At 41.8% G+C, this 18,196-nt stretch overlaps 1 protein-coding gene and 1 non-coding gene across 4 annotated transcripts in view; both read left to right on the top strand.

The window, feature by feature from the left end:
* LOC135917398 (two pore calcium channel protein 1-like) overlaps nt 1–18,196 on the top strand; it is a 51,008-nt gene that overhangs the window by 509 nt on the left and 32,303 nt on the right. For 2 of the 3 annotated variants that reach the window (XM_065450966.1, XM_065450965.1), the window contains exons 2-6: nt 1,497–1,791; nt 4,539–4,621; nt 10,116–10,236; nt 12,042–12,293; nt 14,851–14,969. In XM_065450966.1, the coding sequence (XP_065307038.1) occupies nt 1,497–1,791; nt 4,539–4,621; nt 10,116–10,236; nt 12,042–12,293; nt 14,851–14,969 (870 nt within the window). Of the gene's footprint in view, nt 1–1,284; nt 1,353–1,397; nt 1,792–4,538; nt 4,622–10,115; nt 10,237–12,041; nt 12,294–14,850; nt 14,970–18,196 lie in introns of those variants that run through there. The other variant, XM_070521812.1, reaches the window with a different exon arrangement.
* Nucleotides 14,074–14,148, top strand: TRNAL-CAA (transfer RNA leucine (anticodon CAA)). Its single transcript has one exon. It is a non-coding gene; the product is annotated as a tRNA-Leu (tRNA).

Here is an 18,196-nt window from a genome sequence, read left to right as displayed (position 1 = left end):
TCGAGAGTGCTCGGCAAGCATTGACACATACGCGGTGCGAACAAAGGAAGCGTGCCGTCATATACGTTGACATGCCCTTGCTCCCATGCCCCTATAACTCCGGCTCGCACCTGTGGTTTGCGCCTAACTGAAACAGATAAAGAAAAAAGGAACGCGACTCACGCTTCGTACACTGTCTCGCGCGCGCGCGCGCTACGTAACGAGCATAAGTGCAGCCCAAATCTCTGGATAGTACGACGTCGTGTCATCGATTCCCAGTCACCGGGCGGTTTTCTCTTGTTTTTGTTCTCTTATTTCCAGTGCTACATTGCGCTTGTGTTGTGTTTCTGCTGGCCCGCCAGCACCACCAGCTATCGATCAACCATGATGCGAAGCATGATTCTGGTAGGGGTTTTCAACCTTGCTCTTCTCATGGAAATGTGTATGCGTGCATGTGCTGGCAATAGAAAAATGGGAAAGCCGTGCTTCATGAAGCCCGCATTACCCTGAATGGCATGTTGCCTTTTGTACAGCATCTAGCATGCATCTGCAGTATCGCTAGTTTCCGTTTGGCCATGCCATAAAGCATGAAGCTCCTTTCATCTGCTCTCAGTGCTTATATATTCAGTAGTTGCAGGTGTCTGAATATTTGTGATAAAATGCACCATGCCTTACGTGATGATGCTGGAAAGGCATGTTTTGTTATGTGTTGGTAGAAGATGTGAACCAATTAACTCCAGTCGCAGTGTGCATATATATATATATATATAGTCTGTAACAAAATTTACTATACGTTGTTAACAGCGGACACAGCTGATGGAAATTAGTCCTCTCTTATTCCAGTAATGGTTCAAGTCGAACTTGTTGATGGTACACTCCTCACATGCAGCACTCATGCTGTGCCCTCCTTCACCTTCACCTTTTTCAGGCACTTTATAGATCTGTTGGTTTCTACCCTTCTCAGTAATGTACGAACCCAGGTAGTGCTACCATGTTCATATTGTGGTCTGTGTGTTAAATACAGCATTGATTTCCAATGTCGTTGATCAAAACCTGTTGCTTTATCATCAAAAACTACCATCTTTATGTGGTTACTTCTTTTTTAACAGTGTGCTAATTGCATGACACATGCCTGTTATATTGCTTTCGCATGCTTGCTTTTGTCTGCTTGCTACTTCACACTAATCATTAATTTGTGCTGTATCTCTTGTTGCATCTAAGCATGCCCAGCTCCGTCTCTTGTCTGCAAGTTAAATATGCTGATGGCTAAGCTGCACACTGCTTGCATCCTAATTTCAGTCGCAGATGATGTCCGGCACTCGCCGCGACAGCCTCGTCCCCGAAGGCTTTGTCGCGGCACGCCGGGAGAGTCTGCGACCTGATGGCCTTCCTTTGCCCTTGCCAACACGTCGGGGCAGCCTGCTTCCACCCGAGGGCTATCTCAGAGTTCGCCGGGATAGCGTGAGGCCGCAGCGGCGCGACAGCTACATTCCGCCCGAACTGTTCCTTGGCCGCAGGGTGAGCTTGGCGCCGGAGGCCCTGAACCGGAGGCTGAGCCTGGTGGCCGCTGTGATCAAGCCACCGGGCGACAGTGCATCCCCGACAGAGGACAACACGCCCTCCGGAAGCTACTCGAGTTTCGATGCAGTCGTCCGTGACCGAATACTCCAGGACAAGAAGACCGACGTGGATGTCCGTGGAGAGCCGACGGTGACCTTCCGCAAGGATGGGGAGCAGACGGGCATAGACCTGGAGGCGAAGGATGCCTTGGCGCAGCTCAGGGTGGGCGAAGATGCCCCCGTTTTGGAAAGGGTAAGGAATGCTGTGTGAAGGGGAGACGGCACGCTTCCCCAATTACAGCCTTGAAATTAGTAATTAAAAGAGCAGCAAAGAGGAACATAAAGCTTGTAACTTGTTAGCCTAAAGATTACTCTTATCATTCCAGTGCATGGAAATTTTGTACATCAGTGGCAACGATACTATGGAAAATGCCGCATTACGGTAGCTTGACTGGCCTCACCGCACCTCAGAAACACAAAAGCATTGAGAAGTAACCTAATGCATTTCAGAAAATGCACATTGTAAACAACTTACAAATTCACATTACAAACAACCATTTCCAAGCTGAGCTACACTCAGAGATTATGCTTTTGGTCTTCCAAATAGGCTGGCCTTGCACTGAGCCTAGGCTGCGACGAAGTCAGAAATTTATGCGAGAACAAAAGGCAGGATATGGGTGCTTCTACACCTACATCTTGTGGAGTCATAATTTTGAACAGCATCCACTTGGTCTAGTCAGCTGTTTACAAATAAAGGTTACATTGCACTTGAAGGTAGGCACACTCAGCCTGACCTGTCAGCTTTCGGAAAATTTAGCTTGCATAGAGATAAGCCAAATATATAAAGATGACAAGCCATCTGTGATATCACATTGATGCCATCAGTGCCATAATTTTGGGATGAAAAACAAACATTTCACCCTTATCTTTACTAATACACAACTTTCACTGAAGGAGTGTAAATAGAGTATTTAAAGAATGCTCTACTAGAATGCTATGACTAAGTGATTCCTTTTGTGTCACAGTGATATATTTCCATCCTGAAGATATTCTGTTTGCTCATGGGGTTGCCATTGCAGTGAGGGACTGGATCAGACTCCCCAGTTTCACTGCACACCATTATCCTGCTGGTCCAGAAGGCATGCCATCGTGATGGGGTAGGCTGGGTATGGCAGCAAGAAGACAACACAAACAACACACGATAATCCATGCTTGAATTGTTCAAAATTCTGGTTAATTCAAGAAAAGCTGAAAGTCTTACTTCGGCCACTATATATATATTCATTTTATTTTACCCACCATGGTGGCGTGGTGGCTTTGGCATTACGCTGCTAAGAACGAGGGTGCGGTATCAAATCCTGGCTGCAGCAGCCACAGTTCTATGGCAAAATGCAACAAAAACATGCCCATGTGCCGTGCATTGGTTGCACACTAAAGATCCTCAGGTGTCCTAAATTAATCTGGAGTCCCACACTAAGGCATGCCTCATCATCGTATTGTGGTTTTGGCATGTAAAACCCCAAAATAAAACTTTCTTAAATATATATTTTATGTACTTTGAAGTTGCTTAGTCGAACTAGACTTTGGGTTAATAAAAGTTATTAGCTCTATGTGACATAGCAATCATCCAAAATAGGCTGATAATCAAAGGACAATCTTAAGAGAATTAGTATTTAAACAGATCACTCGTTTAACTGTTTTGCTATGTCAGGATACACTTAACAGCAGCTCTGTGCTTCTGAGCATTTCTGATGAGTTTCTTGCAATTTAGCTGGCTTTGTGCGTATGTGTCATTTATGTTCTTTTTTTGTGTTTTTGTGGTATGGCTGCTAAGTTGTATGATAAGTAAGGCCAGTATTAAATTTTGTGTCTCTCAACATAAGGCTTCTCGAAGTCATCACCTCTGCTCACGTTCCTGTCACTGGTCCTCGATGTCTTTCAATGCAGAGAAACTACAAATGCATGCAGATTAAATATCCGAATCTCGATGTCAAGTTTCCGTGTTCATTTGATGCTGCCACTGAGCACGACATTGGGGCATTTCATTCCTGTTCAAGGTGGCCACATAATAATGGGAGGCAGAATGCTGAAATGCTTGAGTACTGAGCTTGTATACTGTCCTGTCTACATGAAGTCTGTGCACTTCACAGTTCCATATCAAAGAAAATTGGAACAACTCATTCTATTTTATTTCTAGCTGTGGAGTGTACATTTGTAGAACAATTAACTATTATTTGACTTTGAATTTCACTAGCAGTATGCGAGTTTAGTGGTAATTGATATAGTATCTTATTATTTTCATCCTCGTACAAACGAATTAACTAGTAATTAGTTTGTTGAAATGTCCACTGTTTCAAACTCATTCTAGCATATCAAAAACATCTTATAGGCTATACGTTGAAAAAAGCTTCCGGTGCTTAAATCAGCATATTGAGTTATCAAATTCAGCCTAGCATATACGTTACATTGGAAATTAGAGTTAAATTTCATATTACTCACCCTTGGTGACATGATGGGTAAGGGCATTCTGCTGACAAGTACAAGTTTACAAGTTCAATGTTCAGCCACGTGACTGCATTCATTGGGAGCTGAATGCTCAAGTATGCTCGAGTAATGTGCTTTGGGTGTACATCAAAGAAGCCCAAACGATCAAAGTTAATACAGGGTGCTCAATTCCAGCGCCTTCATGAAAGACCTTGCGCTGCTCAGGGACATCAGTCCAACCACCTCCTAATATTTTTCACGCCACTCTCATCTCCAGCACATCACAGCAGCACAGGTTTCAGATATCATTTGCTGTTTTGGTGTCCACGCAACAAGCAACAGTGTTCTAGAGGTTGCTTCTGAGAAATTTGGTGCAACGGTGTTTTCTTGTGCATTTTGTCACTGATACAGTACTTGTACACACAAATAGTATATATATATATATTGTCAGCCAGCAGAGTTCTTTTCACGCAAAACCATATCAGTTTGATTTTGTTGTTTCAAATTTTGTTTCAGGACCTAATACTAGCAAGTGCACTCGTTAGGGATGCCATGGAGAGCTATCATTCGGATTTCAAGATGACTGAGAAAGCAGTCAGGTCTGTATAACCTTTCCATGGCTTAATTTTGAACACCGTGGAGCACAGATATAATGACCGTAAATTATAATGAAGTAAATCTAAAATGCTTCTCGCCAATTCTAACGTGTAAAAAATACATGTTTATGAGGAATATTAGATACAAGTCTATTTTTGTGTTGGATGTGACTTTATTGTAATGCGTCTTCGCTTTAGTACAGGTCCTTTCATTGCCTAGGGAAGGCCTTGTTACATGCCCTTTCTTTTTAAGCGTTCACTGCAGCATGTAACGAAGTTGAAACTGTACTTGGTCACAACCTAGGAATTCAGCCCACAGTCGTGGCGTAGCAGCTAAGGCATTGTGCTACTAAGCACAAGGTCGTGGGATCAAATCTCGACCACGGCGGCCGCGTTTCAGTGGAGGTGAAATGCAAAAACACCTGTGTACTGTGCCTTGGGTGTACGTCAAAGAACCCCAGATGGTCAAAATTAATCTGGAGTCCCCCACTATGGCATGCCTCCAAATCAGATTGTGGTTTCAGAACGTAAAACCCCAGAATCTATCTTTTTAAACTTAAGAACTCTGTACAATATCTGCTCACAAAACTGCACTGCACCAAAACAGTTCCCGAGAGCCAGTGATGTTGAATGAGGTTCACCTCCACCATGACGTAATTGGCTGGAACAGCTGTAGACACTTTTTATGTTTACAGAGTTCCCAGAGGGCTTCGGTTAAGCCCTCTGGAACAGCACAATTTACAATAGCCCGCAAATATATGGAACTTCCCAGCTGGCGCCAGTTTTTGCTGCAGTGTTAGAATGTTCGAAAGGTGAATTTTACTGCTAAATACAACAAGAAAGCTGCATACATGAGCTTGACGCATTGCGCAAGTTCTTTATAACTAAACACAGCAAGCGCATGTGTTTTCAGTTCATTTCAGCAATATACTTCATGCTTGCCTAACTTGACTGTCAAAAATGCACGACTGTTAATTTTATGGGGTCATCAGTGCAGTGTTGCCACAGCATGGATGAAGAGGGTATACAGTATGTGTATTCTAGTGGAACAGCGGTGTATTTGTCACTGGAGTCTCACGTTGTCACTGACTACAGTAACTACAATATAATTTCAATAATTGAAATCTTGACATTAACCTTCGAAGCTCAGCCTGTCACCAGCATGTCACCTGCAGGGCAAAATTGTCAGTGTGCCAACATGGCCGGCGTCATATCTAACTTCATCCTCCTGGAAATTGAAATCGAGGCTTATTTCTGCAAATAATGCCAGATCTGCATATTTGGGAATATTTTGGTGCGACTTCAATCCAGCATTTTAGCTACTATGTTGAGACACGGGTTAAAAAAGAAGAAAGACAATGGGCCCTCAAAAGTTGCAGGATGCCTTCAAGATTTGGTACATGTTAAAGCATCGTAACTGTAAAAAGCCAGCATATGACGATGCCAAGAAAATAGGAGAGGAAATTTGCTTTTAAATATTACATTGTATGTTAAGAGCAGGCAAACAAGAAAATCTTCGAATTGGAGCAAATGTTTCGACAAGGGACTTGTCATTTGACAAGGGCACAGAGACAGGGGTGCAGCTTGAGGTTTCCATTGTTTGACTGCTGTTGAGCACTTCAAGCCTCAATCTTCCTGGGAGCCTTTGTGATTCCATATTAAAATTTAATTGTCCAGTAGCAATGCAATTTAAGTAAGTTATTGTCCATACACTGTACTGGTTTCTCTTGACTCCTTGTGGTTGTTGCTTGTCTTAGTATAGGATGTCTCAGATCCCCTGATTATTCTTGCACACTGCCTGTACCAGTGATTTTGTGGTGGTGTTTAGACAGCTTAGTGTAGCCAGCAGCAGTTGTGCTAGCTCTGCAAAATAGTTGAGCAGCAGAAAAGAGAACATGGTCAAGTTGGTATGCCCCAGTAACTAATACCCGTGTCACACGGGCGTTTGGAAGGCCTTCCAACCGATAGTCAGTTGACTCAAAGGTCAAGTTCGAGCTGCTACACGGGCGGTTTCGACGGCCGCCGAGTCAATAGTCTATCGAGTCAACGGAGCACCTTACAACTCTATTGAAATCTCGATGGCCTTTGAGCAACGGAAACGGAAACGGCGCGAACATGCCCTCTCGTTCATAGTGTGCTCCAACTCACGGTTAGAAAGAACAAATCAAACAAAAATGCTCTAAAAATACTATATACGAGTGTTAGCCATTACTCAATAAAGTATTTTTGCCACTTGATATGCGCGAACTACACACACTCTCGACAACAGCGACGTGTAGCGACGCAAACGTTGCCGCAGTTTCGCTACTCAACAACTTAAAAACTAAACATACATGTAAGGCAATGTATAAACAATTGTTTTAATCTATAAACAAACATAAAAGAAATTATAGTGTTTTTAAGTGGTTTTAATGTTGTTGAACTTTTTGTAACATGAAAACGAAAATAAAGATACGCAACGCCACACAATTTGGCGAGAAACGCCGGAACCACTCAACGGCCTCTCAAAAGTGCCGTGTAGCAGCGCGTCAACTCCTTTGAGTCGATAGAGTTCTGGCGTTTCGAAGGCCGTCGACTGGAAGGCCTTCCAAATGTGCCCGTGTGACACGGGTATAAGAAATAGGTGAACACCATTTCTCAATTATTATAGTGGCAAGCTCTGTCTTTGTGATGCTTTGCCTTGTTCGTGCCACCTTTATGTGTCTTCAGCGTTGGCATGCTTTTACCTTTGAGCGGGATGTTCACGTGGTATCAGAGTGTTATTACATCATGAGCGTTGCAGTTTCTAGGATATGTTATCAGATCTAGACAATGTGGGTACGGCAATATGGGTTACAATGACCTGCCATTGTTCTATAGCCTGTGATGATGCCTTATTGATAAGGGGTTGATAGCAGCAAGCAACATCATTCACTTCAACAAATGATGACATTGCCGTCAGTACGACTGATATGGCGGCCTAGTTTCACTTTCCTTTACAGGCACAAGCCTGCCCAACGTAGCATATCAACAGCTTGGGCAAAAGACAAAGAGCATAGGATGACCGCTGACTTTGAACTATCCACATTTCTTTTTGACTGTATATACTAGATAGTAGGTACAAAAGAAGCTTGAAAAGCCACATACAAGAATCACATGTGGTCGTACAAGCAGAATTGGCAAACAAAGAAACAAAATGAGGACACATTTGTCTGTTACATGCCTTGTGCATGTGGCATTCGAAAATTGCAGTTGTCTTGTTGATTAAGGAAATTGAGGGCCTTTTTCTTGTTCTGTTAACCTAAGTTACCATAAGTTATTGACTGGCCCAGACCAGCACTTTGCTTGCCTGATGAACACATTGATGTCATTGTAAACCCCGTCAGAGTAAAGCAGTCGGAACTAAGGCCAGATGCTTACTACAGTGAGAGTTTTACCATATGGGAAGTCACTCCGAGCACTTTCTACAGTCAGCGACCTCTCAGTGCTTTTTATTAGCTTGTCAAGAGCAGGAATGTGGACACTCCTGGTTAAGATTCAGCATGAATGTTGCCAGTGGAAAGTGCGCATCGGAACAGGCTTTGAAGGACGGTGATGCAAAGATGATCAGACATCTCCTGCAAATTTAGTGATGCATTGGTAGCTCACTCATGGCTAGGATTCGAACTCTGTGATCACTCTGAGCATTTTGGCAATAAGGAGAGTTGTTCAGGCACTGTATAATTTATTTGTTTTTTTCATTGGAATTTGGATGAACTCTCTTAGCTTATTATAATGAGCAGTTTGTTGTATCAAGAGCTCTGTCACGACATTCTACTGTATTGGGTTCTGAGGTAAAGTTTGAAATTTAATATTTAATCACTTTTAGTACATATGTGTAACATAAAGGTGTGTACATACAATGTGCAGAAAGAAGTCTTAGAGCAGCACTCTGTAGCGGGACCTCTTACAATAGGTTACAAAGAATAGCAACACTTTTAAACAGAAAAAAATTTCAGTGCCAAAAATTTACAGTTGGACATCGCAATAATGAAATCTGTGGGGGAAAATTCGCTTTCATGAGAATTCTGTTGCGAAATGAGAACGTAGATAGCAGTGCCATTCCCAGGCAAAAGTGTCACTGTGCTTCACAGACAATCTACGTCTGTTCTTGAGAAGTGTAGTGTACTATTCAGTCTAGGCTTGGCGCTGTGCTCAACTCAATGGAGTGCAGGAAGAACTTCGAGTCAAGGACAGTTTGAGAACACTGGGGTCAGTCATTGTAGAATAGTGCGTCTTGCAAGCTATGAAGTGTCTGCTTTCTCAAGTGCTGTCTGGTTCATCCCTCTCTGAGTGCGAAGTCGTGGGTTCAGGACCTAGATGCGATGGCTACATATTTTTAGGGCCAAAATGCCTGTACTTGGATTCAGGTGCTTGTTCAAGCAACCAAGGTGGTCAAAACTAATTCACACCTCCCCACTACAGTGTGTTGCGAGTGTTGAACCTCGTCAATAAATCAGTCAATGAGAAATTTCACATGCGAGTGGTTGATGCCGATGTACATCTTGTGAAGCCGACAGTCTGGTGATCCCACAGAGATGTAACATTGAGTTTAAGAGATGCATTAATTTGAATAATACTCTGCCGAAGAGTTTCAAATAGATGTGGTAAAGCAGGCTGTGTGATTTTAAGTTCACTCTAGATTGTTCCAGAGGATGGCAAATTTGGAGATCTCAGGACCGTCAGAAGCTATTGCTGTCATACCTGTGAAATTCATTTACGAAGGTTGATAGTCAGACTGGAAATGGTGTGAGGCACAAAATAAGGCCATGGACTAAGAATAGATGCACACAAGTGCACGTTCATGTCTTGTCTTGCACATGTAATGATGCCCAGCCACGTGCCAAATATCTGACAGCAGATGTTCTTTGATAGTCAGACATGTTGAACAATGTGGGTAGTTCCTTGGAGAAATTCCAGAACAATGTTTGCATTTCAATCCAACTACGACTTATCATTCGATGCAAATGGGCTTTAGCCAGTTCGTCAGTGATACGCCACTAGTACTCAGTGACTATAATAGCGTACATGCATCACTGGGATCATGCGTATAGCCAGAGGTACATTTCACTGACAAAGAATGCCTTCTGTAATATTACTGTCTGCTATTACATGCATAGAATAATAATTTAGATCTGGGGTTTAATGAAGAAACTTATTTTACTCAAACGAATCATCAGTTCCTAAAACTGCTGAACCTCAATATAGCAAACACGGGTATTACAAAGTGAATTTAAATTTCTTCTAGTTCATTTCAGTGTGTAACCAATATGTATTTATAATGAATATCAGATATAACAAAGGTATTTTGTGTTAGATATGAGTTCATTACAAGGAGGTACAATTGCATTACACTTTCATTAGGCAGTACTTTCACAGGCACCTTGTGATTATTTTCTCCTTTTCTTTTTAAATATTTGCCACACTGTTCTTGTAACAGTTTTGAAAAGTCTCATGGCTGTATTCTTTTTTTTTTCAGAATATACAATATCTATCACCACTGGGGTCTGCAGTTGGTCCTGTACATTTTCATTCTAATCAACCATCTCCTGGCTGTTTTCGAAAGGCCTGCTGTTCATGGCTGCGAGCTTCCCATTTGGGTGCGTCTCTAAGTATAAAAAATACTCTTTAATCTTTAATGAAGCTTGGATGTTTTGGGATTTGGATTTCTTTTATTGTTGAGCCATGTTGAAATTGTCGTCAGTTACACAAGATTGGGGTGAATCCTTCATTTGGAAGGAAATCAATTTTAACGATTGTCAGGGCCTAGCAAATGGCCTTGACAAGGACATGCCAAGATCCTCAAGGACCAGTAGTTTTAAGGGTTGTCAAAGCCTTGTAGATGGCCTTGACAATGATATCCAAAGGTCAAGTGCCACCATTTATAATTCATGTAAAGACTTTGTAAATGACACTGACATTCAACTATCTTTGATGTTGAATAACATTGTCAAGGCCATTTTCATTTGCAAAGCCTCAGCAGCCATAAAAGCTGGACTCAAATGACAGACCTAATTGGCCATTCTCTCTGTGGGCGAGCATGACGTAATTGAACTACACTGAATCGTGCTGCAAGCAGCTAGTGTATGATGTCCTTGCATGCAGTGAAATTCATACGTCACTGAGCACTGCGGAACATCATGGTCATCTGTGTATTGAAGCTGCAATTTTGTCTGTTCTGCGATATTACCTTTTAATTTTATGGAGTGCTCAAAGGTACTTAAATTTTGATTTGGGCAAGCTTAGGAGATTTCTTTTCCCAATAAAATACCAAATGAATAAATTTCCTAAACAGTAGTGAGTGCTTAGAAGACGAGAGTAAGTTCAAATTGAAATGTTGAAGAGCACTGTTGCTTACTTGTTACTGTATTTGTTTCCGGCAATGAAACTTTACAGGTTTTGTTATAACAGTCTAAGCTTGCTGAAATGGAACTTGCATCCTATGTGAGAATACCTTCATTATACAGTTGACTTTTGTTAATTCGATCCTGATGGTACTGACCAAATCAATCGAATTATCCAGCGGGTCGAAATAAACAAGATGCATAAAAAAGGTTGCAACACACTGTCGATTCATGTGACAGTGCTTGCCAGAATCTAATGTGCCTCCGAATCAAACACGTGCCCACTTTCTATGTGTTTAAAGTAGAAAACTAATGTAGAAATTGCGTTAAAGTTCCTGGACAAAGCAAAAATCTAACATGCGCCCGGTTTTTTAGCAAGAAAAATGTGCCGCACACTGGTGGTTAGTTTCTGAAAGTCAGCTTCGCCGCACACCCTTAAAGTTAGCTTCATCAAAATAGATATGTTTTGTGGAAAAGCATACAGACACTTCGCAGGCTGTTTCAGTTTTCACTTTTCAGCCCAATTTTCTCCCAATTTTTCGGAAGAAAAGAGATCGTGCCTTAGAATCGGACGTTGTGAGCTACAGTTGTTGTTCGAAAATGTAGGCTGAAAATATGTTCCTCTTTTTCTAATATGATAAGCTTCCAAAGTGCTCGTTAACTTTTGCAAGCTTATTATAGTATAAAACAGGAACAGGTTGCGTCAGCAACACATCGATCTACTTATCTGGTAGCGAGACACGCCTTTGTGAATCTTCTTTTACTTTGCCATGAAGAATGTGTATGCATGCACTATACCGTGTACATGTTTTCTTTCCTGTGTTTCTGGAACGAGCCAATATAAACCAGTTGTGAGTTAGCGCCCATGGTGTCCTGTCTTCTTCTTTGTCTGTGTTTCTTTGCGCTACAATGGCTTCAATACAAGGCTTATGTAGACCGGGATTTACTTGCATGTGATTTATTGATGCCGGAGTGAAAATTCTATTCCAACTACATTATGCATGTGCCTGAAAATGTTCAAGGAACTTTGCAACTTCCTCACTTGATCTTGTCTGTCACAGGCCACCATGCTGATAGAATTTGTTTGCCTGAGTTTCTACACATTCCGGCTTGCGCAAACTGCCAGCTTCAGCAGAGCGGAGGTATTCTGGAAGGACCCCAAGAACCTGGTCGTCATGGGCGTGGTTGGGGTCACTCTCATAGACATGGTGATCTTCTCGGCCATGGAGATGGGTGGCTTGGCTGGCATGGGTATCCGCTGCACGAGGCCACTCAGGCCGTTCCTCATGGTCAACTTCGCGGAGAACAAACAGGTGAGGTGAACGAAAGCATGGCCGTTGTGTCCACAGAGAATCTAAGCCAGAAGTGTTGGCTTTTACACATGTGTCCTGGTGTGCCTTAAGTTTTTCACACACTTGCCATTTGCTTTAGTCGTTAAAAAGCTTTACAGCTTTTAAAGAGACAAACTGTTTGCAGGAAGTTGGTGACATTGGCCAAACGGGAAAATCTTCAGTTTGGAACCAATATATTGACAAGAGGACTTGTTTTCACAATGGCTTCAAGGCAACATCCCAGTCCTCACACCGAAACGAACATTCCCATTCTGGGAATTGTCTTCGTCAAGACAATGACTGGGTGTTGCCATGCCCTTGTTGAAATGTTGGCTCCATGTTAGCGATTCTGTTGATCACAGAACTATTGATCACTTCTGATAAGTTGTATCTCTTGAAATGATAGGGAAGCCAGTGAAACATTCTCAAGGAAAGAGTTACTGTACCCCATCTTGCCAGGGGCCATGGTGGCCAATTGGGAACGAGCACTGGCTGTGTGTTGTAGATAACAGTGGAGAGCTTTTCCACTGTTCATCGCTGATCTGTCCGTGATCTTCCTATTTAGTCAGTGTTGTGAACAGGGGATTAGGGAGCCGACAAAGGACGAGCCCCGTTCCTCTTTTTATCATTCCTAGTTCGCTGACGTGGCCCATGGCTTTCACTGCCTTACACAAAACCTGATTAGAAGGTGTGTACAGCCATTCCACTTTGTGCTACGTAAAGCTTTAGGCAGAACATTGTGTAGAGGCTTATGTGGTGCAGTGACTCAAGACACTTTTCTTCCAGTATGTGCACTGTCATTGTTGCTCCCAGATGATGTTGGCCTTCGCTGTAGTAGGTGACTGTGTTGAGAGACTCGCTTATTGTCATCTCTTCTACGTGCACAAGACCGATCTCTGCGGCAGTACCTTCTGAGAATAACAGACAATGTGCAAAAAGGGTAGCTTACCTGTAATGAGTACAATTCATTCACAATATTTCTCAAATACAGAGGAAATTAGGATGGGAGTCTCATGTATTTTTATACCTACCCTGCTTGGACCTTAAGTCTGAAGTATGTATAAATAAATAGTAGAATGAGAACTGATGCTCGGATATCTTTGCCATGCCTGTTACAGTCTGAGGACTCTTAGTCACAGAAGCAGTGCACATTTAGACACATTGACGAATGCAAAAACAAACACAAATATACAGGCACTTGTGTTTGTTTTGTGTTCATTTGTATGTCTAGAAGTATGCCGCTTCTACAACAACCATGATCAACCAAATAACCAATCAGTATCTCCTCAGTGTGCTGTTAGCCACTGTGAATACCTCCTGGAGCTGATGTGTGTCTTGCTTTCTCAAGACAATCATAGGTATTACCAGGATGTTTGCATAATAAGTGCACTTTTAAGGAGTTGTTCTTTGTTTTTAAATTGAGAATGAAGCTAACCACTGCATGATCTGGTTCATCAAAGTGAGAGTGATCGTAGTAGACTCTATGGTGCGTTGACACAAGAATAAGCTAAATTGCTTTCGGTGGATGTGGAATGTCCTTTCTGCCACTGGCGTCACAAGAACGTGATCTTTTTGGGTGAAGGCGACTGGTCAATAAACGCACACATGCTACCTGAAGGCATCAATATTGCCATATTCGAGACCCTCGGTAGAAAGGATGTTCCACATCCGCCGCCAAGGTCTGTGAGTGGTGGCGCTGGCTAACACTCCCAGGGTTCTACTAGGAAACATAAATACCCAAGAAAGTGGATGGGGAAACAGCGCTGCGGTACAGCTCAATTGGTAGAGCATCGCATGCAAAATGTGAAGGTTGTGGGTTCGGTCCCCACCTGCAGCAAGTTCCTTTTTCATCCACTAATTTCCATTAATTGTTTCTTTATTTCCTTTATTAAGCACAAGTAATTTCTCCTATGTTGTCCTTGGTGTCAGTGTTGGCTTCTTATGATATGACCAATAAAGAAAATCGGGCTCCTCGGTTAGTCCCCTTCCTTCTCGTTTAAGCTGAAACTTTGTATTTTAAGGCTATGTGCCCTGGCTTCCTGGTAAATTCAGCTTTCTTTGTGAATCCTTTGTCTCATAATCATTTATCACTGACTGTACATACAAAATGTGCTACTTACGTTTTCCCCCAAAGCCCTTGAGCTCAGCAATCAGCGTAAATAGACAAAGCCACAACATTTTAAGTGTTCGGCTGCCAAGCCCGAGGTCACGGGATCGTATCTCGGCCACGGGGGCCGTATTTCGATGGGGGTGAAAAGCAAAAATACCCATGTACTTAGATTTAGATGCACGTTAAAGAACCCCAGATGGTCTAAATTTCCAGAGTCCCCCACTAAGGCGTGCCTCATAATCAGAAAGGGGTTTTAGCATGTAAAACCCCATAATTTAAATAATTAATTTATTTTTAACATTTTAAGTGAGTGCAATGTTACACTTATGTTTCATATGGAATTGATGAATAATACTACATTTCAGAATGTAATTAAACAGTGTCACACATTCTTATTGTGCATTGATGATGGCTGTCTTATCTGTGCAGGTTCGTCGTGCTGTGCGAAATATTCGCAATACACTCAAAGAGATTATCTACGCACTCATCCTGCTCTTTATGAGCATTGCTCTCTTCTCACTGCTTGCCCTAAAGCTGTTCCAACGAAGGTATGCAACCTGTTGAGTTTATGCCAGCTGCACTTACAGTATACCTTAAAGTTTCATATTCAAACCTCGATTTAAAGAAGGGGCACTTGTAAAAAGTGTAGTTCATTAATTGAATATTTGTTATGCAGTCACTGTCAGATTTTTTAAACTCCCTAGGGACTGTAAAAATGTCTGAAAAAATGAATACATTCCTGTAACTGCCATCAAGGGCTGAAATTGTCACAGCCGAAACAACTTTAACGGCCTGCGATTACAATTACTAGGTGTCTCACTGCTCACACTGTGACAGAAAACGGTAGTGCACGCGTGTATAATTAACACATTTTTGCCTTGTAACCATGGCCCCTTTGTACTCTTCGTATGCTTCACTGCAATATATTGCTCATGTTTGACTGCGTAACACAGCTGTATTGCGGTGAAGCTGACTTTCTAGAATTGGCATTATGCAACGTTTCAAGTGTCTCCTTGCTCGTACTGTCACAGGAGGCATCGAGTATGTGCATGTATAATTAAACATTTTATGTCTTTTGACATTGACCCCTTTGCATTCTTGGCTTGCTTCACCGCAGTAAATTTTGTATGGTTAACCGCATAACATTTCTTTGTTGCAATTCAGCTGACTTTCTGAAAATGGTATTATTCAATGCTTTAGACCCTTGCTGCACCTCGACACCATCAGAAAGGATGACGAAGGGCGAGTCGGTGTCATTGCCGACAACAGTGAATCCTTTAAATGAAAAACACGACACCAAACAGCAGGAAATTTCATAGCGAACATCGAAGCAGCTAGGCTTAACAATAGCACAAAACGGCTACTATGGCTGCCAGAGGATTGGCATGCAAAAGCGCTGGATTGAGGCTGTTAGACAACCAAAATGATGGCGGTCGTGGCTTCAAATAATGCCATTTCGAACCTGCGGTTACGGCAAAAAGTCTAAAATATCTGACGGCAAAAGATTTAGAGTATCCGAAATGTCTGATGTCCTTACACATTGGCTCTATAAGGTATGCGGCAGTGCCGCCAAGAAGTCGAATCGTCATGTATGTCGGAAAAATTGGGCGCCCGAAATATTGGTCATTGACTGTATAACAAACCTTTGAGAAAAACAACCTTCAAATACTGAATATGTTCTCATTTCTAACAGAAGTAAAATGTACAGCTTATGACCAGTCCATATGATAAAGGAGCTTATTTAAATATTCTGATATATTTAACGGCACTCCTGACTGGACATTCAGTCAATCGAGGTGCTTGTAATTAGAAAAAACTGTCTAAATGTGAAACATTCTTGTTCAAGTACTGGAAAACATTGAAAATAATTTATATATGCTCCGTGTATTTTCCCATGAACTGGCGCCTTTGTGAAACAAGCATAGCTCTTCTCGAGCAGCAGAATCATTTGGAAGTGTGATTATTTACATTGATCTTTCGCCTTGTAAACTCCAATAAGCATTGTTATCCCTTACATACAAACAAACAAATATTCAACAATTTCTAATAGTGAGTTTTCTAATTAAATACAAATTGAATAGCAAGGACTGTTGGATTCGTATTTAAAATTTCAAATATCCACACACCCCTGGTTATGACAGAATGCACAATATCAAAATTCTTGCCCTTTGTATAAAAATGAATATCCGAACCTTTCCCTCGAACTTGGCTCTAATATATGGGAAGTCGAAAATGTGACCTTTCAAAGTCATGAAAATTTCATTTATACGTTGGCTTTTTGCTGAATTCAGAAGTATGTTTTCAATAGTGTGCATAAAGAACAGTACTTAAAAGTTACTTCCACCTGTGTTTTGGTGTTTTTTGTGGTTTGCCTAATATTTTGAGCCAGCTGCAAACAGAAATTTGCTTTGTAACAACTGATACCATGTTCAATCCTGAATTTCTTAATTTTGTTATACAGCAAATTTTCATTAATTTGACACAGGTAAATTCGATTTTTCGCATGTTTCGATCCTAGCTGAAGGTCTTGGCCGGCACCCATGGATTTCTATGGGCCTAGACTTTCTTTGTTTTGATTCTAAGATTGGCCTTCAGTAGGTAACGGGGCCTATGGTGACTGGTGACCCCAATAGTGAGCCCATTAGTGACAGTGTCAGTCTCACCAGAGCTTAAGGGACAGTGAATGCATTGAACATATGTCAAAACCTACAATGAAAAACTCCTATTTTTGGCCTACCTTAAGAAGAATTTCAAGCAATAAGCGTAGCTCAGAGTGTCTGATTACAGTATTTGTGCTGTTGTAACATGCTTCATGTTTTTATCAAGAAAATTGGGCATAAAGTTGCCTGCGCAGTGCGATGGGATACAAAATCAAAACCGCCTTCATGGAATTTGTATGCTTTATGGCTTAACACAAACGTACTTCGGCCGTGTGGCGAAGCTGACTTTAGAAAACTAGTTGCCATTGTGCAACACATAACTTTCTTGCTAAAAAATCGGGTGCGCGTTAAATTTCTACTTTTAGACACATTGAAAGTGGGTGTGCATTCGATTAGGGGCGTGTTAGATTCTCTCCAATACTACCGAATTAATGGTGCTGTGCTTTGACATTTTTATGCATATTCTTTAATTTGACCTCGTCCCCCCCCCTACAGATAATTCAATCAATTTTGGCGGTCTCATCAGGGTCGAATTAATAACAGTTGACTGTAGCATTAGAACTCTCATTCAAATAAAGCACAGCCAACCAAATTTTAAATTTTCTTTATATCCAAGAATTTGTCTTGGAGATGATCCGGGATATATAACACTCGGATATATCGAATTACTGTCTATATCGAACAGTTGTAAAATCCGCTTGAAAATGCAAAAGTTAGCAATGTACCACGTGTACATCGCTGTACATTGAACTCCCATTCACCGTCACATTCAATATATCTAATGCTGTGCCGCACCATGCCCCTGCAAGTGCGCTTCTCCTAATGGTATGCATTTGTTTTTGGAGTCATCAGAAATATTGAATGCCAACAAATTTAAAACTACACTGTTTTGGCAGATGCTGTCTAACAAGAGCTTGATTCTGCTATGGAGGAAAAATGGGCAGGCTGCTTTCAGTTTTGCTCGCAGCACATATGGATTGCTCATGTAAACTGTGGCCATTCATTATCGCAAATGGCCAACACAGATCCAGCCTCAAGCTCCGCTTGGACGGATCTTCACATTAGAGCTTAAATTTAACAAAACCACCGCACATCACGAGAAGACTCCCCCTTTG

The sequence above is a fragment of the Dermacentor albipictus genome, chromosome 7 (genome assembly GCF_038994185.2).
Source record: "Dermacentor albipictus isolate Rhodes 1998 colony chromosome 7, USDA_Dalb.pri_finalv2, whole genome shotgun sequence".
Classification (NCBI taxonomy): Eukaryota; Metazoa; Arthropoda; class Arachnida; order Ixodida; family Ixodidae; genus Dermacentor; species Dermacentor albipictus.
The sequence above is the reverse complement of the archived record's forward strand: the minus strand, read 5'-3'. Positions and strand labels throughout refer to the sequence as shown.